The sequence below is a fragment of the Pezoporus wallicus genome, unplaced genomic scaffold, assembly GCF_028554395.1.
Source record: "Pezoporus wallicus isolate ANWC-B61680 ecotype Strahan unplaced genomic scaffold, APGP_CSIRO_Pwel_v1 contig_5935, whole genome shotgun sequence".
Taxonomy (NCBI): Eukaryota; Metazoa; Chordata; class Aves; order Psittaciformes; family Psittacidae; genus Pezoporus; species Pezoporus wallicus.
In genome coordinates this window covers 761580-785634 of record NW_026637215.1, presented here as the reverse complement: position 1 = coordinate 785634, position 24055 = coordinate 761580, and the positions used below count along the sequence as shown (strand labels likewise).

At 45.0% G+C, this 24055-nt stretch overlaps 1 protein-coding gene across 8 annotated transcripts in view; it reads right to left on the bottom strand.

The window, feature by feature from the left end:
* The window catches only part of IQSEC1 (IQ motif and Sec7 domain ArfGEF 1), a 337609-nt gene that overhangs the window by 152061 nt on the left and 161493 nt on the right, over positions 1 to 24055 (bottom strand). The window contains exon 1 of one of the 8 annotated variants that reach the window (XM_057404188.1): positions 1307 to 1834. The exons of the other annotated variants lie outside the window; for them this stretch is intronic. Coding sequence (XP_057260171.1) covers positions 1307 to 1383 — 77 coding nt within the window. The 5' untranslated portion in view covers positions 1384 to 1834. Of the gene's footprint in view, positions 1 to 1306; positions 1835 to 24055 lie in introns of those variants that run through there. 8 annotated transcript variants of the gene reach the window in all.

The window sequence follows — 24055 nt, the reverse complement described above, 5'->3', positions numbered from 1 at the left end:
TCGATGACAAATAAATTAACAATGTGGAAGGAAATAAGCAGACAGTCCCTGGCTGTTGAGGAGGTTTCCATTAGGAGATGTAGAATAACTCTACTGTAATTCATTTGTGACAAAGCTGGGGTTTTGCCAGGAACCCAAGAGACAGAGCTCTAGTTTAGTTGTGTGTGTGTGTCAAAACAGTCTGGCCACATTTCTGTTATTTTATATGGTTTCTCAGCAAGCAAGGCATTACAATGGGCTGGGAATAGGTTGGGAAATTTTTGGCTTAGAAATGGAACCAGTGAAAAGCTGCAAGAGGAGGAGAATAAAGCTATCTTTTGAAACTTCCCAAGCCTGTGGTCACAGATGAGGGCCCTATATTACTCAATGCCAGTGAGTGCGGGGCACCCCTTAAACCTTGAAAACGCTTGGAACAGTTCCCTTTTCCAGCCTTCAGTCACTGCATGGAAAATCCAGCCGCAATTAGCATTTAGCACAAAGCACTTTCTGTAGGCTGACAATAGGTAGTCCCACCAGAAAGTGTATGTAACATGGACAGAATCCTATTTTAAGGCATTGCATGGATTTCATTAATAATGAAGTAATCCCCCCCGAAATATATGTAATTCACTCTGTTTAGAAGCGTAAATCAAAAGCAAGAAAACAGAACTCTAGATTAAAAAGCACCAGGGGAAGTTCAGGGACATGTTAAATGGAATTGCTTATTTTGCTGTTCCATTAAATAGGCAAGCTCAATCCCTCTGACACCCAGCCCTATTCTTCATGATCACTATTCACCATCAATCATTTAAGCTGTATGTCAGACCTGCCCAAGTGAAGTACCCATTGCCCTGAGTGACTGTGATGTGCACTCTGTGCTGGGAAGAAGGTGAAAAATGAACTATTATATTAGTAAATATCTCTGGGAAAAAAGGATCTTCTCTGCATTACATAAATTTCCATGACATTCCAATTAATCTCCTAGTGCTATTTACAGTCTTTGCACTGCACAGCACAAGCTACTGTGCTCAAGATAAAATATCAGAGAAGTCCTGAGTCTTTAGCTGAGATGATGTGGCTGAAAGTAAATGTTAAAGCCACACAGCATCATCACCCCTCACATCTGCACGCACAGAGACAAAAGTGCCTGACCATTAATGCAATAAAAAAGCTGCTTTACCATCTTTGTCACAAGTTCTCATTAATTCTCTACCACTCCCTTTCTCCTGCATATTTGCCTTTCAGCAGTAGAGCAAGTAAAAGCACCAGTGGCACCATGTGCAGCCACCGCGTTCTGAAAAGCATTTCAGAGTTAATGTTTTCTTACCTTTTATAGAAACCGTGAAGAGGCTGGAGACATAAAAACTGCCAGTAATCCAAGCAGAAGGCCTTTAACTTCAGCATTTTCAGACCCTTCTGCTGCAGCAAGCGTCGCGTGCAGCTAGGTTTAACACCACCAGACTTTGTTGTTAGGGTTTGAATGACTCGAAGACAGTCCAACACACTCCTCTCCTTACTGCTGCAGCGTAAGTCGTGCTAATCGCCGCCAGCTCCTGCAGCTCGTCCTGCACATGGCACAGCACCTGCACCCTCACAGCACCCCACTTCCATACAAAGAGCCACTCGCACAAAGGACACAAATTCATGTGCGCTCTTTGATCCCGCTGGCGGTTCAGCTCTCCCAAAGTCCCCAGTACTACCGGGATAACTGATATTACACAGAAATCCCACTTCTCCTTTGGGCTATTTTAGGCCATTCTAAAAGCCCTCTGGTCAAACAACATGCATATATATTCCAGTCAAGGGTTTTGAAGGACCTTTGGAAAGCATCCTTAAAGCTGACAGAACTTCGGAAAATGTAAGCAGTTATCCCAATCAGCTCTGACATCACCCGCGCCGTAACCACAGCAGCGCAGCGAGCCCATCACATGGGAGCCGACGGATTTTTTCCCCCCTTTTTTTTTGTTGTTTTAAACGGAGCAACACGCAGCTCCGTCCCGGAGCTCCTCCTGTGTCAGGCACAGCTCCATTGTCTGCCCGCACCCAGGCAAGAAGCTGCGGGCTCCTCGGGACAGGGGAGGGCAGGAAAAGGGAGGAAAACCCAAACCAAGGCTGCGGGATGCGCGGCTCCCCCGCCCCGAGCGCACGGACCCCGCCGGCACCGCGGCCCAGCACCGGTTGCCCGGCAGCGGGGCCACGCCGGGGCGCCCGCGGCCACCGCCATTGGCCGGCGGAGACGGAGGGGCCGGCGGCGGGCGGGGCGGAGCGGAGCGGGGCCGGGATCAGCGGCACCGGCTGGGGACAGCGCAGCGAGCGGAGCGCGGCGGGCCCGGAGCTGCGGCTCCTCGGACGGAGCGCACAGGCCGGTTTAACACCTTCCTTACCCCCCTCTCACCAGGAGCTGCGGCTCCTCGGACGGAGCGCACAGGCCGGTTTAACACCTTCCTTACCCCCCTCTCACCACGGGCTGCGGCTCCTCGGACGGAGCGCACAGGCCGGTTTAACACCTTCCTTACCCCCCTCTCACCAGGACCTGCGGCTCCTCGGACGGAGCGCACAGGCCGGTTTAACACCCTCCTTACCCCCCTCTCACCCGGCGGGCCCGGTACCGACACGCACGGCCCCGCTGCAGGCGCTCACCAACAGCGCAAACTGCAGGGAACGGCACGGCACAAGGGTGAACCTCAGCAGCACATGAGCCTTTATGGTGCGGTTGTTAAAGCCCAGAGCGTCCTAGAGGAGACCGACCCAGCTGCGTTAGGACAAGAGGAAACGGCCTCAAGCTGCACCAGGGCAGGTTTAGATGGAGCTGAGGAACAATTCCTGCCCCAGAGGGTGCTCAGGCATTGGAACAGGCTGCCCGGGGCAGGGCTGCAGTCACCGTCCCTGCGAGCGTTCACACAGCGTGGAGATGAGACCCTCAGTGCCGTGGGTGGCCTTGGCAGTGCTGGGCAATGGTTGGACTTGATGATAAGGGTCTGTTCCAACCTGGCCGATTCTGTGTGCCCAGTGCACTTTTCCAGACACCCACCCTCTTCCCCCCCCAACCCCGGGGTATTTCTTATTCTGTTGAATGACAAAATCACTAACAGTAAATGCTGAGCGTATAGGTTGCAATACTATCAACAAGGTATAGGAGTGTAGAAGTTCAATGGATACACCAACAAAACCAAAATCAGAAGGTGGAGAAATACTTCAAAGATTCTGGCACATGGAAAGGTGCTAAAAATACAAAATTACACACCCCATTTGAAGTGTTAATTCATTATTAATTATAATTAATTATTTACAGTTACTTCATTTATGTTAAGTTAGAAGCAAACCAAACCCTAATGCTTAACGTGAAGCTCCTCCGTGCATAGCCATACCCCACTCCCCCAGCGCTGGGATAACCGGCTATATTTAGGGACCTTTCTGGTTTCTGGCTTTACTCACTGTCACCGCTCCTTTACATTGACACTTCTTAGAAAAGTGGTTTGTGCAAGTTGGCTTGAAATCAAATTGTAAGTGTGTTTGAGCACAGAAACAGGCAGGGTCCGCCCAAGCAACGCTCAAAGCCACACTCTGGTTCTTCCCTACAGCCACGCTGTACAGTACAGGGTGAGCGGTGGGTACCAACAGGAGAAAAGCAGCTTGCACGGAGCAGCACAAACATGATGGATATTTCATTTGGGCCTTTACCAAGCTGATTTCTTTTCAAGATTCTTTTCGCAATAGCAGAGTGCCTGTGATGCCTGCATGGCCTCACTGCGAGCTCTCTCAGACCAGTGTCAGAGCTCGTATCACCGTCGCAGTGATTCCTCAGAAAACACTGCTGCTTACTTTTGAGAAGCACGTCCCTAACAGCATTAAACAATGGGAAAGCTCAAGCCTATTTTTCCTCCTGACCCCACATTCCCTCGGGCTTCATTAGCTTGGCAATTTTCACGACAGTGATGCTGAGGGTATTTAGATTTTCATACCAAAATCCTCCATCCCAGCTTTTCGTCCCTAGTACCAGCCCCTGTTTTCCAGGGATAGTTCTATCTAAAGAGGAAGTGGATGACAGGCCCTGGAGATGAGGGGCCTCCCAGGGATCTCCAGCCCACCCTGGAGCTGCTCCTGGCTGGGGCTGGGCCAAGCCCTTTACAAGACTACAGTGTACTGCCAGGAGGGTGACATGCAAACCTTTCCCCCTTTATTCCCAAGAACAATCCAATAGCAAAAAAGCATTATTTAGGTTAGAGCTTTCCCTACTGGAACATTCTGTCTGAATCCCTTGGGAATCCTCTGTAAAAACAAAAGGATGAAAAAAGGAAGCGGCAGCAAGGAGTGCCTCGCTCCAAAGAATCCGGGAAGAAGGGGAAAGCCATACTGGGACAGGTAAGCTCAAAAGGCACCATCCAGAGGCTTGACCCTGAAATGAGACTTTCCTGAAAGCTTTGCCTTTAACTGCCCACCTTGCAAAGCCATTTCCTTCTCTCCATCATACCCTTTCCAGAAAAAAACCCCAACTATTTGTCACTTACTGCCTTATTCCTGTATACGAGATGGGCAGAGAGAAGGGGCACGTACCCATGGATTTCTGACAGAACCAAGGCTGATTATCCCACACCCCATGCAGAGAAAATGCTAATCAGGATTTGCAAATGCAAAGCAGCCTGCTCTCAACATGTTCTTCATTTTTACTTGTCTTCCAGAGGAAAACAACAAAGACAATTAAGCTTCATCTCACGCTCACCCTGGATATAAACCGAGTTCTTTCAGAAAGGCATTTACCGAAACCTTTGACTTGGAATTCTCAGGCCTAGTAAGAGGGGGAATTGTCAGATGTGCTGCAGCCCCAGCACTGGCGCTGTCAGTGAGCAGCTCACTGAACATCTCTCTGGTCATTTAGAGCTGTGCCGCACAGAGGCAGCTCTGGCAGCGGTGTACCAAAGCCTCTGGCAGGTATTTCAAACACAGCCACGATAGAAAGGGCAAAAGGAAAACCACAGAGGACACCACCTCCTCTCTCACGGTGGTTTCTTGTCAAGCCACAACGCTCTGAGGCTGAAGGAGAACAATCCACTGAGGGAGAGCCTTGTATAAAATAACCCCAGCATGAAGTCAGTGCCTGCTAGAGTTACACTGATTGCAAGTGTTGGGAAATCAGCACAATTGACTTGTCTAGCTCCATAGTCTTTAGCCCTTCATAAAATACATAACTTGAACAACTGATATTTACATCCTTACAGTGATTGAAAACTATTTCACTTGCTCGGAAAACCAGCCTATCCTCCTACTTACATGGAGTACAGAATTGGAAGCCTGCAGTAAGAAAATCGTTTTCCATGACTCACTCACAACTCCAGGGTGAAATACTTCAGTAGCCACACACAAAACCTTCATGTTAGTGACCCGTACACTGTGGAGCTTGAGAATATCATTGTGATATTAGGTCCCTTTCTTGATACTGGAAATCAAATAGTCTCCCCCTGCATACTGGTGGGAAATTTTCCTGGGCTACTCGTATAAAGAATAAGCAAAACTTTCATGTTAAAGGTTCTGGCAAACCAGATCGCTCTTTCTGCCCTCCTACGCATTTCTGGGTACCACTTCAGCAAGCTTCCCTTCGCAGTCAGGGTAAACGGATGAGCTGTGGTCATACAGAGCCCTTGGGCTCTGCTGCACCATTGTGACACCCAGGCATAGAATCATGGAATGGTTTAGAAAGGACCTTAAAACTCATCCAGTTCTGACCCCCTGCCACAGGCAGGGACACCTTCCACTAGAGCAGCTTGCTCCAGGCCGGTCCAACCTGGCCTTGAACACTGCCAGGGATGGGGCACAACATGCTCTGCAGAGACGTCCAGAGCAACAGGGACGTAAAAATCAAGCCCCCCTTTTACACAAAGGGAAGCTCTGCTGCCCAGAAATACTCCAGTAACTCAAGCCAAAGTTATTTTCCTCGATACTAACCTTCATTATTGGTTATTAAACCTCTTAAGTTGCCAAAATATCATGAAGTAAAATAGTAAGAAAGTCAGCATGAATAGAACAGCAAGTATCTTTCCTGCACGTCTGTTCTCTACACCCATACAAACACTAGTTGATCAGTTTGTCACAATATGCCACAAATATCTGCAAAGCTTGAATGTTTCTATTTCTGGACCACTGGAAGCAGGTCTGCAATGCAACACTCCAGAAGGCTCACATTACAATTTAGATCTTAGGAAACAAAATATTTTCAGCTACCAGCTGAAAGCTGACAGAGTCCGACTCCAAATATCCAGAACAATACTGAGAAGACTATGGAGGAGTTTGTGCGAGCCAAAATATACAGACATATATGCAGCGTGCCAATGTGTACAGGTTTGTATAACGGACATGAGCATGCTTTTCACATTACTCTTTCCAGCACTGGGCTTCTCTCTGATCTCACCACTGTGTAACTTTCAAATGGAACCTACAGCATCCAAACGCAGTCTAAATAAATCCAGGGGAAACTGATGGATCTGCCTGGTGGGGACCCTCACACAACTGAAACTCAACCAAAGCAGAAGTTTAGACTGCATTGTTCTAGAGCAGGAACTGACCTTGCTGATGGGGACAGGAACTTAGGGAGCAGAATGCAATAAGAGCAGCCTGACGAGAACATGCAAATTGCTTGACAGGGCACTGAATGCGTTCATATGAATTGATGTTTCATGTCACCAGTCATTCAAAGGCAGATTTGCTCAACAGGTTCATGAGAACACATTCAATAACAAGACGTTTTCCACTATCTCTCCTTTTGCTTAAAATTCTGTTTACAGTTCTCACCTACTGAAGCCAAGTACATTTTACATGCTGTTGCTTCAATTATTGCTTAACCCTAGGAAAAACTCACTGGTGTAGTGTAGCTGGTGTAATGCGGAAATGTCCTTCATGCTTCCTCTGAATTTACTCTAGAGTTTTTAAACTTCATCATATTACTGCAGTTACAGTTCAAGTGTAGCATTTTTACATCGTCATCTGGCAATTCCCAGATATTATTTCACCCCAATTCTCAACATTTAAAAGGATTTACCACATGCAAATGCATTTACTTCCAAATAACTTTATGAAGCTAGTTCTGTAAAAACATTCACAAGTGCTCTCATCTGTTTGAATTAGCTTAGGAAATGTCTGAGCATTTTCTCAAAGGGGGTGAGATAAAGAGGGAAGTCTCAAAATCTCCAATAACTTCCAGCTTAAAGCTTTTTTTTTGGTAGAAGGTAGAGTATAAGCTATTATAAAGCTATTGTTTGAAATATAAAGGAGGGCACTCAGGGATTCCCTACCAGCCTGCATCTCTGTTGCAGGCTTAAGAAAGAGCTACTCACTGAATGCATACTAATGAGAGCCAAGGCCAGGGGACTTCAAACACACACACACACACACACACACACACACACACACACACACACACACACTGCATGTGTTCAGCCCCATGGCTCCTGATGCCATGCAGCAATGGCAGTGCGCATGCTGGGGGATATTAACCCACATGGTCTCCTTGCACTGAAAACAGTTTAAAACAAGGAAAGATTCCCATGTTTTTATGATCCCATAGCAACTTAAAATGACCCAACCACTGCAGTTTCTAGAAGACATGTCTGCTCAGTGCAACTAGCCCTACTCATTTTTCTTTTCCACCAAATGTTTGAATTCAGACACTTGTACATGTGCCTAATTCTTCCCCATCTTTCTCACCGATATCCTCCCATGGATAAATTCCACTGGAAGGAAACTCACTGTAACGTTTTCACAAAGGTTTCTCTGGGCTGAGGTGAAGATGGCAGCAGTACCTGGCTCTGGTAAATCACACACCAGCTACCCAAAGCTTAGGTTTGCAGACAAGCAGGGTGGGGGGGAGTTGACATTGGGTCCTGCATTGTCCCCCCACACAAAGAAACAGTGTTCCCGTCAGCCCGGGTGATGGGAACAAAGCTGCAGTCAGGCCTGAGCACCGGCCAGCGCTGCAGTGCTGGGCTGAAGACAAAGATAATATTACAATGTCGGGGGGGCAGGGGTTTTAGGGAATGACAATGGGGCACATGCTTTACTTTCAGAAGACCATACGCAGGGAAATAATGGAAGATTAATAGTAGAGAGGGCCTTCAATTTGAATCAGGTTAAACAGAAAAGTTCCCACTAATGTTTTGCTCAAGCAAGGTTAAAACTGCAGTGTGGGAAAAAGCCACATCCTGAATCCATAACGTCTCCAAAGGAAGACTTGCACCAAAACAACTGTCAGTCTGCCCCAGCTTCATCAAAGGAAGTCTGCAACTCTGATGCACTCTTTAATGTGTAACTATGAGAATATGAGATGCAAGGCACCATTTGATATGTAGTGTTAACAGTACTAAGCAGTTTTTCTAAATTGAGTGATCAAAGTAAACTCTCAGTTCCTGCAGTGACTCATATGACAGAACTCTCTGAAGTTTATACACGTGCTTTTATCAAAACACCGAGCAATGGAAACCACGAATGACATTTCAACACAACCAGTACCGCAAACTCAAAGTGGTGTAAGACTGTGCCACGGAGGGTCAAATGTTTTCAGCACAATTTAAGGTTATAAAAATGAGAGAGAGGGAAGGTTTTCCCCTGTGGGTGCACAAACACACCTTCCCTCCATCCCCTCTGAGAACAAACACAGTGTTTGAGTTTTCACACAACTGAATTTCAAGTTGGAAATCCTGGAAAAGAGCAAAGTATCTCCTCTCAAACAGAAAAATCCAGCCCTTTGGCCAATGCCTTCACTGGCTATGCACGGTAAGATGAGGTTATGCGGTGTACAGCTGATACACAACAGTGGTAATCTGTATTATTTCAAACTGAAAGTCAACATCTGTGTTAATACAGTACCTGAGCTGATCAGTTGAGATGCTGCTTTGTGTTTCCAGTGAAGTCCTGAGATGACAGCAAAAGAATAAAATTATAAAGTATTACCACTATTCAGAAATACTGTAGTTTTAAACATTAAAAGCTCAGTGGCTTTACATTGTCTTCCTTTTTATTGACATTTCATACTACTTAGCATGCCATTAAACATGATATTAAAAAAACCCAAAGAGAAAACCCAACATCCATTTCCTATACACTAGAGAGAGGGGAATTGCAGAAATGTTGTTCTCAACTAGTCAAAACATGATCAATTTTCAGTATTCTAAAAGCACTCTACCCTTCTGTATGCTATATGTGAGACATAGCACTTTGTTCTGTGAATGACTGACAAGTTCCACTCTATGCACCACTACATTAAACGTTCCCAGAACCTGTTTTCTACTTTCAGTCTCATGCTCTGTGCCCTTAGCAGGAACATCTCAGCTCAATTCACAATATCACTGCAGAACCTTGGAATACAGGAGCATATGCAAGTGGTACAGCCTGCAAGTAGCAGCCTCAGCAGCCTACATACGCATCCTTCCTGGAGGTGCTGGACCACAGCAGACACCTCTGCACCACCACACTGCTTTCATCCTTTGTGTAACCACTAAGCAAAACCAGCACAGCTGCTTGGAACCGGGTAATTCTCCTGTGAGGGCTTTGTGAAGGTCCATCCTGTACTCTTGCTGCCTTTTCTCACACTGGGCGTCACATTACTTAATGAAACCACTAACAGAACAGTCAGCCTTCCCTTCTGCAGCTTTGTGTTCCCTGCCCAAAAGGCAACTTCAGCATCATCCTTAAGAATTACTGCAGCAGCAGGTTTAGTTAAGATACAACAAATACCGAGGTGATTGCAACTACGCTTATGTTTAAGCAGCAATATTTTAACTTGTAGTAGGATATCATGCTCAAGGGTTGCTCTCATCAAGCATGACTTCTAAACATATATATGATATAAAGTTACATTTTTAGGGTGAAACCAGTTTTTCCCTGCAGGCTGTAATAACACATTAGCCAAAGCCTCATAATGAACATCATGTTAGGAGTAATTTTTAAGTGCTTATTTGCATGCATTCTTTTATATCCCATGCACAAACTGCCATAGATCAACCTTTGCTCAGAGAGCCATAAACGTGTGTGGTCTGTGGAGGTTCATAAAATCAGCATTAGAAATGCCTTAATTATATTTACAGTAGGTATTGGTGAATTAGTGGCAAATCTTCACTTCTAATCCTAAGATTACTGGTATGTTTACAAAAATAAGCAGTGTTGTGTGAGGGGAGGAGGCCATAAATGCAGCATATGCAAGAATTAGCTCTGTGGGAATGGAAACAAACCATATTGTCCAAACAGCTTTTAACTAAAGCACTAAAGCTTCGAAATAGCTTTTAGGAGCTTATTCTACCCTATAATTTGTTTGCTTCCAGAGTTCAAGATCTGTGAATAGTGCTGGATTTTGAGGGGTGGCTTACATATGTTGGCTTTGTGGCTCCTTGTTAGTTTAACAATTGAGAAGGGTGAACTTAATTTCCTTCTAATTAAGTTTATTGCTTAACATAGCGTGTTACAGACGTGCCAACCCGCTCACTGAGCCCGACTTTTTGCCTTGCTTTTAACACGGATTTAGAAGAATCTTCTCCAAACAGTTTGGGCCTTTCTGACTATAAATAAATATTGAACAGACCCCGTCTTTGTGCAGTGACAATATGCTGTGCATGAAGAGGAGATGGTAATGAGACACACAGCGGCTCTGATTAGCCTCCACCCCGGCGCAACCTTGATTGTGGTGCCGAACGACACCGAGCGCGCGGTGACCTCAGGCGCTCCTTATGCAATCCCAAGCAGCAGGATTACAGCTTCATTAAAAGCACCTCGTTTTTCTTCCTGCAGCAGACACCTAAGGCAGGCTCCCCAGCCACCAAACGCACCAGCCGGGAGATGCATGTACTTATAAATGCATGGAAAAAAGCATGTGCCACACAGCAAACCACCCATCTTGGGGCTGTCCTAAAACATGGCTGAAAGGGTCTGTTTTACTGACATTGTTTTCTAGAAATTTCCCTGCTGCTGCTGCTAATGGGTCCCTTCCAACCCCATCACCCCTGTGAGCAGCAGCCCAGTGTCCTATTAGGAACTGTTCATCTGCTTCGTAACTGCAGTTAAAACAGCCCAGCGCACAAAAAGCCTCAGATCTGATCCATTTGGTAGCTGTCAGCACGCTCAGCAAGATCCGCCAGCACCGTGGTGGTGGAATGGCTTCACAGGTTCGGCTCTTTGAAGAGGCTGTGTTGGGGGGGGCAGCCCATGGGTTGGCTATGTCATGGGAGACAAAGCAGCTCTGGCCCTGCTTTGGGTTCCTGGGGAGCCCTTCTGCAGAGGCTCCTACAGTAACGTCTGTGTATTAGATCCTTCGTAGAGTCACAGTGTCACAGACCAGTTTGGATTGGAAGGGCCCTTAAAGCTCATCCAGCTCCAACCCCTGCCATGGGCAGGGACCCCTTCCACTAGAGCAGCTTGCTCCAAGCCCCTGTATCCAACCTGGCCTTGAACAGCCTTCTCATTCTTGTATAATTACTTGTTCAATCAAATGCAGAATCAAAGCAGCCCTGTGGAGAAAGGCTTATTTCTGGTTTGCTTATGTGAAGATCACATACGAAACTGGTGTCAAACATAGGAAAAGCTACATAAGCTGAACTGTAGAAATGTCCCTGGATGAAAGCCACTCACATATCACTGCTGGGGAGCAAGATGGAAACCAAGACATACACCAAGAGGGTTACAGGCCCAGGGAAAGTTATAGCCCAGCATTTTAACCTGGTCACCCCCCATAGATTCATCTTGCTGTTGTGGAAAACCTCCAGAGCAGACTGACAACATGAGAAACAAAGTGTAGTGGCCAAGAAAAAGACAGAAGAGACAGGAGAAATCTACTTCAAAAATCTACTGAAAGGTCTGGATTTGGGGTACAGAAAGTTAGTTAATTCTTATTCTGCTTACAGAATTATTTTAGTATAATCACACAATCACTCCACTTCTTTTTATTTACATCTAAAATCGCATTTAAATCTTTTGGGCTCTTTCCAAACCCTGCTCAAAGATGTTATGTTAATTTAAAACATAGAAATAACCTAAATCCTGAAAACAGTATCATTAAGCTGCAGCAAACAAAATGTCTCATTCTACACAAAGTAATTTCAGGAATGTCTGCTTCAGGAAGAACAAAAATATGCCTATTTTAGGTTACTTCAAAACAAGGTTTGTTTCTTTTGGGTTTTAGAGCAAATTAACTGGACAGGAAAAGAAATACTGCACTGCTCTAAAGCAAGCAAGCAGGAAGGGCTAACAGCCCAATTTGTTCATGCGTAATGGGCATGAACTCAGGGTGCTTGTAGTCCAGAAAGAAATCCATACACCATCTAATGATAAGGTTATTGGAAAAAAATAACTTGTCTATATATGCACAATTACCACTTTGTACATATAAAACCTCCCGAACTCCTGTTAGCTGTAGAACTACACCCAAGGGATTGGCTGAAAACTGAGCTAAGAGTTATACCACTACTAAAGAGAAGAAACTGCAGAACTACCCTGCAACCTCAGGGGAAGGCTTGGGACAACCCTGCAGCCTGGTTTGCATCTTGAGTTTGTTTCCACAGAGTTTGCAAGGAACTTGTAGGCATGGAGTTGAGAGAATCTCCCCCAGTTTCACTGGTGAATCAGTGTATGACTGCTTTTCCTCATGCAAATTGTTGACATGTTAGAGAACAGGCCAAGCAATCACTGCATGAACTGTAACTGAACTTGGCACGCAAAGCTATACCCAGCTGGGTTATTTGGCACTAACACGGTCAGCATGAAACTTAAAGAATGACTGCAATTACAGTCGTTCTTCATAATAGCAACCACTTTCAAGGCTAAAAGATTTATACAAAATATGGACCCACACAGCTTCTGCATTACAAACTTGCTTAGAGCTTGCATTGATTTCCATCAGCTAGCGCAGAAATCACAAACAGCCCACTTCTGCAGCGTAAGATGCAGGAGAAAAATCAAACTATCACCAAGAAACTGCTGGTCTCAAATTCAGACAGTTACTGTCTTATTCAGTAGGGTTTAGGTATCCACGGACAGGAGTAAATACAATTCTGGTTGAGAGTTCTGTCCTGAAGCAAAACCCAAGGCCACGGGCTACACCTTGCACTGTGTAGTGAGCAAACCTGAGGGCACAGGGCTCCTAGAAACTGGGCATTTAAAAGACCATATTCCAAAAATGTTTTAGCAAAAGATATACTTGGCTTCCTGGTACCCGAAGCAATGATACAAGTTCTGCTTTTCTGTGATGCAAGAAACTGTTTTTCATAAATGCAGCAAAAAGTCTTACTGAAGATTACTTCTGAAACTGCCCAAGGGGGAGGTCCTGACACCATAGAAGGTGGAGAAGGAATACGGTGAGGAATCGGCGAGCTTAAATCTTGCTTTCCTCAGCTGTGCCAATAGACAAGGAGTGTTACTGATCTGGGAGACAGCATTACCAACACTCAGTTTAAACAGTCCCCTCTCTCAGTATGGAACAGTGGCAGTGTTTCTAAGATGTCTGTGACTGCAGTGAGTACCAGTAACAGAACCACGTAGGAACTATGCTCTTGCCAAGACTGGGTAAGTAGAATATAGTAATTCCAGCGGTCCAGCACCGTCTACATCATGAGCCTTTTACAGAGGATTTGTTAACTCTCCTTATGGCGTGTGAAGTTATATATGATGCTCTTACCAGGCTGAGCAGGTGATCTCCTGTGAGTCCCCACACAGACAGCTCAGGATGCTGCCTTCCCTTCTCAGGGTCCCACGGGCAATTTCCAGCCCTACAGGCTCAATTCCACTGGATAATGCTAAGTTGGGGTAGGAGCAGTCCATTTCCATCAGTGCAGATGGCTGCAACTGCTTCATTATCTGTTAACCAGAGGATAAATAAGACCACAGCACTACCAGTCTTATTGCTGACAGAGGCTGCATCTCACAAGCAGCCATTGTGCAAGCCGCAAGGAAGATTTCCAATTTGAGAAAAGCCAAAATATTCTTCTGGCATGAAAATGCACAATGGTGGCAGATTAAATAACTGTAGTTGAATCAAACCCACAGCTTGATCCTAAATAAAGACTATTTAAATATATTATCTTTTGGATAGGAAATGAAATCCACTTGGAGCATCGCAGTACAAAGCCACGCTGCCTGCAGATGACAGGTCAGAGCGTGTGCGTGTGTGAGGGGAAGGTAATTCTGAGCTCTATCAAGCCTTTGCTGCTAGAAGCAGCATGGTAATGCATGTTTTTCTTCCTGAGGAAGGGAATGCAGAATAATACATTAAATATTTAAGACACTGCGAGATACTGCTCTGTGAATAATTGCTGCTTGCCACAGTTGCTTTGTGTGAACTGGCAGCACACAGAAGAAAGGGAATGCTGTTCACTGCAGGCTGATGCTGTGATGCTCCGCACTTTTAGTTACAAAGGAGGACCAAATAATTTCTTTATATTTCAAAGCACAGCTTCATTAAATAGAAATACTTAGCCTTGCTTGAAGACAGTCTGAAGCCTGGCACTGATGAACGCTTTGGATCCCAGTCTTAGCACTCCATCTGGGAGGCAAACCCAAAGCATCTAATCATAACAGGCAGAAAGAAGGTAACAGGAGGATCATTATGAGTAGGAACAGCACTGCCCCACAGAAACAAAACTAGAAATGATATTCCAGCCTTTACATTGGTCATCAAAGTAATCCCTTCCTATGCTGTGTGAACTTGCTGTAAGTCACTTCCATGTACACTGATAGGATTCCAGGGCCTTAAGGTTGACACCCAACATGCTTTAGCTACAAGTAAAACCCATAACCACCAAAGTAGAAAGTATTACACAGTTTCATGCCTTCCTCATGATGCTGCAAGCCAACAACACACAGAAAGCTGTGTCAGCTTCAATCTGCTCCTCTTAGCTGCTTAGTGACCAAGCTCCCAAAGCACCCACATCCTTTACAGCAGAGACAGTTCTGTTGGGTTCATCTCCTTCATGTAAGAACATGATGACTGCAGACAGTTCAAAGCCTACAGGGTCTGCTGGCGCAGAGCAGTACATGGCTGCACCACAGGAGTGGATCAGTGACAGACTTTACTCCACTTTTCATATTGGTTTACAGACTAACAGTTGGTTTCTTCTCTTCCCATCAGCAGATCTTAAATCCCCAGTTCAGAATGAGTGCTCTGAGAGAAGCCTGCAGCGTAAGGGCTTCCCATGTATCACCATATGCTGCAGGCACCTCCCTGTAGTTACATGCTGCAAACACTTAGATGCACATTACAGAAAGGTGAAGGCTGGAAGAGGAGCCTTATTCCTTGCACAGATCTGCAGGCAGCACGAGCACAGCCTCTGCTGCCAGGAGCCAATTTATCACCTACCATGACAAAGCTCCTCATGCCTTGCGCTCTCCAGAAACATCGGTATGGCAATTTAGCATTTATAGGACTTTCAACCTATTCCAGCACATTCACTTGCAATCAATGATTATTTCTCTGCACGTCAGAGAGATTTTTCTTCAACTGACTAGCATTTAACAAGCAGCAGCAGATTACAAGATACTATGGATCAATGTGTATGACCCTTTTGTTTCCCAGGAAACGTAACAGTCACACAAGCTTGGTAAGGGGATTCAAAGACCTACAACCCATGTGCTGTTTCCCTGTTACTCAGCAAAGCTGCATCTATTACATTAATTTCATCGTTTCTGTAAATGACAATTGACAGAGATAGAAGCAGATTCAGTGATTGAAACTGTAGTGCACCGCATCGGTCTGCCAGAGGTTACGATGCTTCTTTTGAATATAAAAAACAACCTTTTTATCACTACATGTGCACAGTAAATGCTTTAGTAATTCTACTCCTTCAGTAGGCAGCAAACCTACTGAATTGAAACTGGGGTTAAGACTTTTTTTTCAAAGCATCATTGTTTTCTGCGAGGAAAGACTTAATAAACCTTAGTTGAATAACATACAACCAGAAAACACCCACAGGACCTGAAAACAAGCACGGCTGGAGCTCCGTCAGCATCTCTATGGCAGAACAAGTGGGGTCAGCAGCACGCACGCTGGAGGCAGGATGGGGAAGGTTCAGAGCAGCCCAGGCAGTAGGAAGGAAGCAGGATTGTTCAGCTAGCTGGCAGGTGTATGAATTCACGGAGGCACACTGGCTGCCAAGCACACCCGAGAGGTTGGGACAGGGATTTTCCTGGCAGTACCGCATGGATCCTGCGGGCTACAGGCGCGGGGCAGTAGTGGGAGCACAAGCCTGGGGTTCTGAACAAGCCTGCTCTGCAGTGCTTGTCCCACACTCAGAAACCCCAGCTGTAGGAAGTGATGCCAACGCTGGTGTGTGTAAGGAGCACATCTAACTAGCATGTGTATTTACATGTTTGTGTGTGAATATATATGTGGCTCTTTCACGGACACCCCCTTGTCGTGGGGAAAGAGCTTGCGTGCCCTTGTGAGGTTGGGAGCTATGCTGGTGGTGGCATATGCCTCTGGTAGGGTCTCCCATGCCAGACAGGTCTCAACTGAAGGGTCAGACAACGTGTGTCCACGGGCAGGATGGGTTAACTAGCCTTCGGGCAGCCATCACAGAAGAAGGACAGCTCTAACTGCAAACCCGGGCAGAGGGAGCTTGTTTAGGGTACCTCACCTAAAAAACCCACTGCGCAGGCCTGAAGGGTTTACCCACACTTGCAAAGCCCTGTAGCGACAGGCGAGGGACAAAACAGCAGGGGATAAGGTGCACTGGAAGCTGCAGACCCAGCCCTGCATGCAGGCGGTTCAGGACTTTGGTTGCTCAAGACTGACCCAGGAGATGACAATCTTGTTTGGCAACATCCTGAATGACCAAAGCTTCGTTTGCGAAGTCAAGCCATGATGATGATGATGATGATGATATATGCACACATGCACTTATATAGTATACAAAAAACCTGAATTTACCAACTTACTATTTTCACTACCCTGATTTTCATAATAAGAGGAGCCAGTTGAAACCATAGTAAGATGACTATGTGCTTTATGTAACTTCAGATTAGGGGTTGCCACATTTATTCTAAGTTTCAAACAGCATTTACAGTCGATCAGCTCAGGGTGACTTTGTACCTACAGAAATTAGCACAGCTTCAATGTAAACCAATAACGAGACTTTGCAGTTCCAGATGTGTCTGAGAGGGCCAAAGGTCCTGACTGCCCTCTGCATGCAGTTGTACATGCCTGGAGACAAATCCTACTTGGGAAACTACTACATATGTGTGTGTGTATATATATATATATGTGTGTATATACACACACGGACATATAATACTGAGAAATTGTTCTGGAAAAGCCCTTGAAACACAAAGAACACGGAAGGAAAATGTCAAAGTCCCTGAAGAGAGTAAGCTTTAAATGGATCTTCCCCATTCTTCAATTTCATACTTAATAGCAAAAGACTATTACACCATTTAACTTTTTAGTACCAGAGAATGAGATGAAACAAGCACCTGGCAGAAACTGGTTCATCTTGCACACCAGGCACCACTTCATCTTCATCTCTAGCTTCCACAGCTACATATTTTACTACTCCAAGTACTGACAGATAAAGCATCTTCCATGGAGACTAATAAAAATCATCTCCCAGATTTTACTGTCCATGGCTAACTGCAGACTTTCTCAAGCTGGACTAAGTTTTGTGGCTAAGAAGAGCCTAGTGAAACATGAAAGCAAAGCTCAGGATTAATTTAGCCTCATCTGTAATCAAGTGACAGGCTTCCTGCTGCTCCACTTACACACCTAAACCCTGGCCTCACTTGCTGGCTCTTTGATCATCCTTCAGTCTTTGATGAGAAACGGTAAAGGAGCTGACAATGCCTATTACTCAGTTGGTTTCAGTTTTATTTTGCTGAACGCTATTTTCTTGCCTAGAAGCACCAAAGTAATCTAACCTAGCAGTTTGTAGGAAGTGCTACTACTGGTCAGATCTGACTTGGAATTCAGTTTGTATCGGCAGCCGAATTACACAGATTTTCATTGAACTCCCCCAAATCAGAACAAAACATTTTAAAAAGAACCTCCAATAACAAAGTCTGAATCTAAAGCAGAAGACACATCTCTGTGGCCTTCTGAAGAGCTGAACACATGGGGAGAGCACCTCGATCTCAGGCTGAACCCTGGAGGCCCCACCAGCGATCCCGTGGCTGCCAGGGGCAGCCGATGGCAGCGGCGCAGCTGAGAGCTCACCCGCTAACAAAGGACAAAGCCGAGTGGAATCGCTTTCATCAGGCACCTCGTGACCAAGGAGCAAACAAACTTGTTTGTCAGAAGCATCTGCCACATGCAGGAGACCAAGCAGCGGGTGCGCTGCCATCCCTGCCAGTGCCACAGCGCGGCCCCTGAGCAACAGCACTGCTTGTAGCATCACGAAACAGGATTAGTTCATTAACATTTCTTGATCGAGATCCATTATCTGCACAACACCGGCCTCTGGCAAAACCTTGTCATAAAATATCAATTACAACTAACTGAATTCTCCATAAAGATGGATTTAATTGAGGAAGAGAGCAAGATAGGTGTCAATATTAGCTCATGTTCAGGTGTGCAGTGCTCCAGTGATTGGCTAGAAAAGAACTCAGAGGTTAATGAAATGTGACATCATTTCGTCAGGAAAAACTGCTTACATTAACGGGTCATAAACTGGGCTGATTTTACGCATTTGTTCTGTGAATGCGTCAGCCAAAAATCACTAAAGGCCAGAAAGCATACAAATAACATCAAAATAAGAAAACCAAGTAACTGTAATGGGCATGGAAATAAAAGCACTTGCTTGAAACACTCAGAATTATAGAAAGGGGGATAACTTTTATGAAAAATATAATGTACAAATTTTCACTTGAATATGGAAAGCAAATGGAACTGTAGGAAGAAACTGTTCTCGGTTATTTGCGCTTTGAGCTTCCCAGCCTATTGAGTAAATACTGATAATTGCTTCCAAACTCTTTAAAATCTCATCCCAGCTCTACAGAGAAAGCAGCAGCACTGTCCTGGGTTCAGCAGTAGCAGTCATTTTTCTCCTTCTTAGTAGCTAGTGCAGTGCTGTGTTTTTGACTCAGCCTGGGAACAGTGCTGATAACACCGCTGTTTTTAGTTGTGGCTAAGTGATTGGTCATACAATAACCAAATTAAAGCATTCATTGCAGATAAAGATGTTATCTGAGCACAAGAAGGAAGCCATACCGATCAGGATCTTTGCAAGCTCTCACCCTTATTAGCACCCTGATTTAACAGAAGCTGTCCTTCACAAGTACCCAAATGTTTACTATACACTTACCATGCAAACCAAACCATACTAGCAGTATAGCTACTCTTTCCTTCTGACCCTGCAGCATTCTGTTGTGAAAAGCAGAAATAACTCTGAGCAAGACCCTCCCATCCCCAGCGTGTCTCCAGTTTTAAGGGTCAGTAAAGGAGCATCTCTGTGTTCCAGGGTAGAAACTGAACAGCAGCAGGACTGAGACATAAAAGGTCAACTAGCAGCAGAGAGCAGGAGGCTGAGTTTGATCTGGACATAGCCAGGAAAAGCTCTCGCTGAACTCACTAGCTGTTGTTTCTCCTTGTGGATTAACTCAGTTAAGTTCTGCCTCCTCTTTATCTATCCATTTTTGGCAGCTCATCATAACCTGCGATCCCTGTTCACAGCCACGAATCCACCCCTACCTTGCACATTCAGGTAATCCTGCCTGGTACTGGGGCCTCTATTCTAAAAGGGAAGCAATGTGTCCTTCACCAAGCACAGAGAGGGGGAAGAGGGGACTAAAACCCCACCAACTCTCTGCTCAGCTGAGTCACATTAAGCTATTACTGTGCAGATGATTCAAACTTTCTGCAGCTGTGCTGGATCTCCCACCCAGCACTGGGCAACCGCTGTGCATGCTCTGTGGAGTTAAAAGAAAATGGAAAACATACCTGCAGATGAGAGAAGAGGTTCCTCAAGCCAAACGCCCTGTATGCACATACAGGGGTGCACCCTTGACTGAGTTACTATAATTAATTCAGTAGAGACAGAACAGTCAGGTTACAATTCCTGCTGCTTTGACAGCAGGAACATCTATCGAGCAGTTTCTAATAATTATTCATTTCTTTATTCAGAAACACACTAGACACCACCTCTGGATTAGATCGCTGACAAAATCTGTTGGTGCTCAGAAGCATCACTGTGCTTGTCTTGTTCTCACTCTCCTCTGTAAGTGCCCATCAGACACCTGACAGCTGGATGTGGAGCACCCCCATGGCTACATGTACATTGTTAAACACACCTTCCCCTGCACATAGTCTGTGTTACAACTTCAGAGCTAGAGGCAGACCAAACCACGCAAACAAGCAACGTAATAATCATAAAACATATAAATGACCTTGGCTGTAGGGCATGTGATATATGCATCCATCAAATACTTCTCCATCTCCGGTGTTAACTGCATGCAAAAGTAAGCATAGGTGGCTTCCTCCTTCGGTTTCATCCACAGCTCCATGTAAGGGAACAAGCCACATCTGTAACGACCGAGCCGGGCAGCTCAGGGCCAGGCTGCATTGGAGCTCCCTCTAGCCATCACTTCAGGCACGATCCCCCTGCTGTAAAACACCTCGACAACTCCGGCAGCGCTCACGATCCCGCTAACAAACGGACCATAGTAAGGACTATCACAGGTGCCAGCACGGATATTTTGGGAGCTATATTTTGTAAGAAATCCCTGCTCCGTTACAACACATGAGGTGAAGAAGGCATCGGTGCTGCATTCCCAAATGGCCTGGTTCGCAAACTAGTATTTGGTAAGGTGAATGTCTCCCTCTCAGACCTGTGAGTCAGGAGGTTTCCGAGGGCCTAAGCCTGTTCTGAAGTTCTAAGTCGTTCTGAACGTGTGCAGTGAGCAGCCACGTCCCTGCCTCTGTGTCACCTCAAATGCTACTCCAGTGCTGCTTCATTCTCATGAGCACATGGCATTCCGCCATCCCCAGGTACTGCTCAAGCAAGGCGCTCCCTTGGCCGTAAACTAGGTACCTAATTCAAATTCATTATGAATGTTGAGTTGCTGGAAATTGTGGCAAATCCACAGCTGGTGGAAGGGCTAAGAGAGACTTCTAAAAGCTTGCTATCAGTCATGCATTAGACCTCTGCTCTACTCCATTTCCCAGGGAGTCACTACCTCTCATGTTACACAACGTTTCACTTCAGCTGCTTAAAGTTTTGGGAAATGAGTCCCTAATTTCTCCCAGTTGAACTGGGTTTTTGCTCCATCTAGTGGTGCACAAAAATCCAAACCTTACAAGCACAGAGTCCTCGCACGCTCCTCTGGGCTGTCCTGACGACTTCCACAATCACCCACAGAGAGAAAACAGTACGTGTATGCGCAGAAAATAACAGCAAGTCAGTAGTTGCTCTGCAAAGCCGAAGTCTCACTCACCTATTTTAGGCAAAACCACCCTAAAGAATGCAAGAGCTAAGTGTGTTTGGCAAAGGAGAACTCCACATTGCAGAAGAAAACCACAAAGCCATGATAGATGCAAGTGCCTAAAGGTGCTGAAGGAGAAGTGCTCTAACTGAATTCTCCCAAAGCAGCTTTTCTCCACTCCTTTGAGGTCCTGAAGGAAGAAATCTGGTCTATAGAAACACAAATCATTTCTACTCTACTTCCATACTAGGATACACGTTAGGACAATCTTCACTCTTCACAAAGCCAAGGCAAATTCATTTAGGAATGAGGAGAAAGAGGAAAATTTTCCACTGGTACCTTTCTGTTTTATAACAACGAGCTGCATTTAGGTCATCTGCTTCTAAACCCTGGTTAACTGAAGGAGAACCCCTACTAGGCTCTGCCTCTGGATCCTGAGCTTCGCAGCATGTTTTATTCAGCCAGCCATCACTTATTTACATGGTGAAATGTTTACTGCTGCATTTCTGACTTGCATTGCTTCTCTCTCTGCTCCACAGAGAGCAAGTGCCATGATTTGGTGGTACAATGGATACCAACTCAGATTGCTTCAAATGCCAACATTATTTACCCTTAATTGGAAAGCTACCAGACAGAAACCAGTCAGTGACAGTGTCCTGCTACAGCTAATACCACTGAGCAGAAGAGAAGAAGACTTCGCCTTCTCCAGAGGTGCACCATTAGCTACAACCAACTCAGGGTAATTGGCTGCTGTCTCTTCAAGGCAGAAGGGCTGGCGCCTAGAGTTGCGGAGGTTAATTTTCATGTTTAAATAGGGGTTCCTCTTTGTTTTCCTTCACGCAGATAGAGAAAAGATACTTATTGAAAGATTGGCCAAATCCTACCCTATGGAAGAGAGTAATTACAGTGCTTCAGTTCAGTGCACTGAGTAGAGAGAGTTAATTAGTGTTTACATAGATAAGCAAGTCAAAATATCAGACATCCCTTCTGCTTCTGTCTTTGGGAAGCAACTCAGAAACTCTTAATTATAGCAGCACAAGACCAAAACTGTGATCAACACTCAAACATGTGAGTGTTCCACCCCTCTCAGTAAACACCAGAGCACTTCCAAGGATATAATTAGCTGCAGGGATCTACTACACAAGTTTGGCATACATAATTTCCAAATTTTACAGTGGGAATGGTAGCAGTTCATATACATTGTAATGCCAAGTGACTGAGAAACACCTGAAACTGAGGAACACTCAATAGCACATAGTAGAAGCAGCCATATATTGTTTTCAGTCTGCAGTCACAATAAAGGATGTAGACAAACTTGCAAAATCATGAAGGCAGATTAGCCTTCTGCAAGCAAATTCCTCCTTAGGCCTTGGATGCTTCACAACCATACCTAAGGCAATCACAAGAAAACATTTAACAGGAAGGACAGAAACAGTAGACCAAATCTAACTGAAAAGCAAATAACCTGTATTCTGGATTTTATATCGATTCCTTTATATGGTTTTATGATCAGTCTCATAAAGCAAGCACATTATGCAGCGTGACATAGCCTCATGCTACCTTCACAGTTCTTCTCTTCTTGACCCTGATGATTCCACTTCTACCCCATCCTCAAAGCCACGTGTAACTACAAACAAACATCACCTTTTCACCTCCACGTTTACATGAGCTCCAAACAGTTTGTAGTATTTTAACTCACGATAGCAACAGCACACTTAAAAGGCCCCCCAGTCAGTTTTTCAAGCTTGCTAGCTTCAGGCTAGTAAATGCCACGTCATAGCAAATGCTTCCTGGTATATCTGCTTGAGCTGTTTAAGTCTGGAAGAGCCAACCAGTAGAAATCCTCCAGTTATTTTAGAGCCATGAGAAGTCTCTGGAAAGATGTAATCAACACAGTGCCTTCTGGGCAATGGTAACTCAGACTCTATTCTTAGACACCCATGGACATGTTCACATTTCCCTGGTTGCAGTTACAGGGCCATTCAATTACAAGTTTATTCCCCTTTAATGACAATCTTGCTCACAGCTTAGAGAAAAATATTATCATCAATTAGGTAACAGCATGAGTAATGATCTTGTACTTCTGCTAATGCTTAATACAAGACTTTCACAAACACGGGCAGACAAAATTATAAGACAGACCTCAAAGAAGCTTAGAAATGTAATCACTCATAGCTGGAGTATCTGCTGTAACAACATACATGTGCTAGTTCCTCAGCATAATCAAAAAGCAAAGAAAGAATGGTCAATGTCTGCATAGCAAAATTCCTAACATCTCATGTTGGTGTTTGTCCAGTCTTGAAACCAACTTCTAGGACTGTTAGCAGTGAAAACAGCCTAATACAGATGCTATGAAACAGCTTCCCTCCCATCCATAACCTCAACATTTGGGAGAGAAGTCAACACTAGTTTGTACCCTTTATACCACATGACCCTGTACACACAGTGACAAAACTCACAGTACACTTAAAGACTTATGGTACTGTTTATTTTAGTTCAAAATAAACTGTGCATTTTAGGTACTTGTTTACAGTCTGCATGTGTTTTAGATACTGGACACAAGGACGAGAGCTGTAGAAAAGCATGGAGAGGAGATTACCAAGCATCGATGGCAAAAACATATGGCTGTGCCATTCTGAGTAACTCAGACTCAACATGAATCACAATCCTATGGCATCCATGCAAGTGTCAGTCCCATACACAC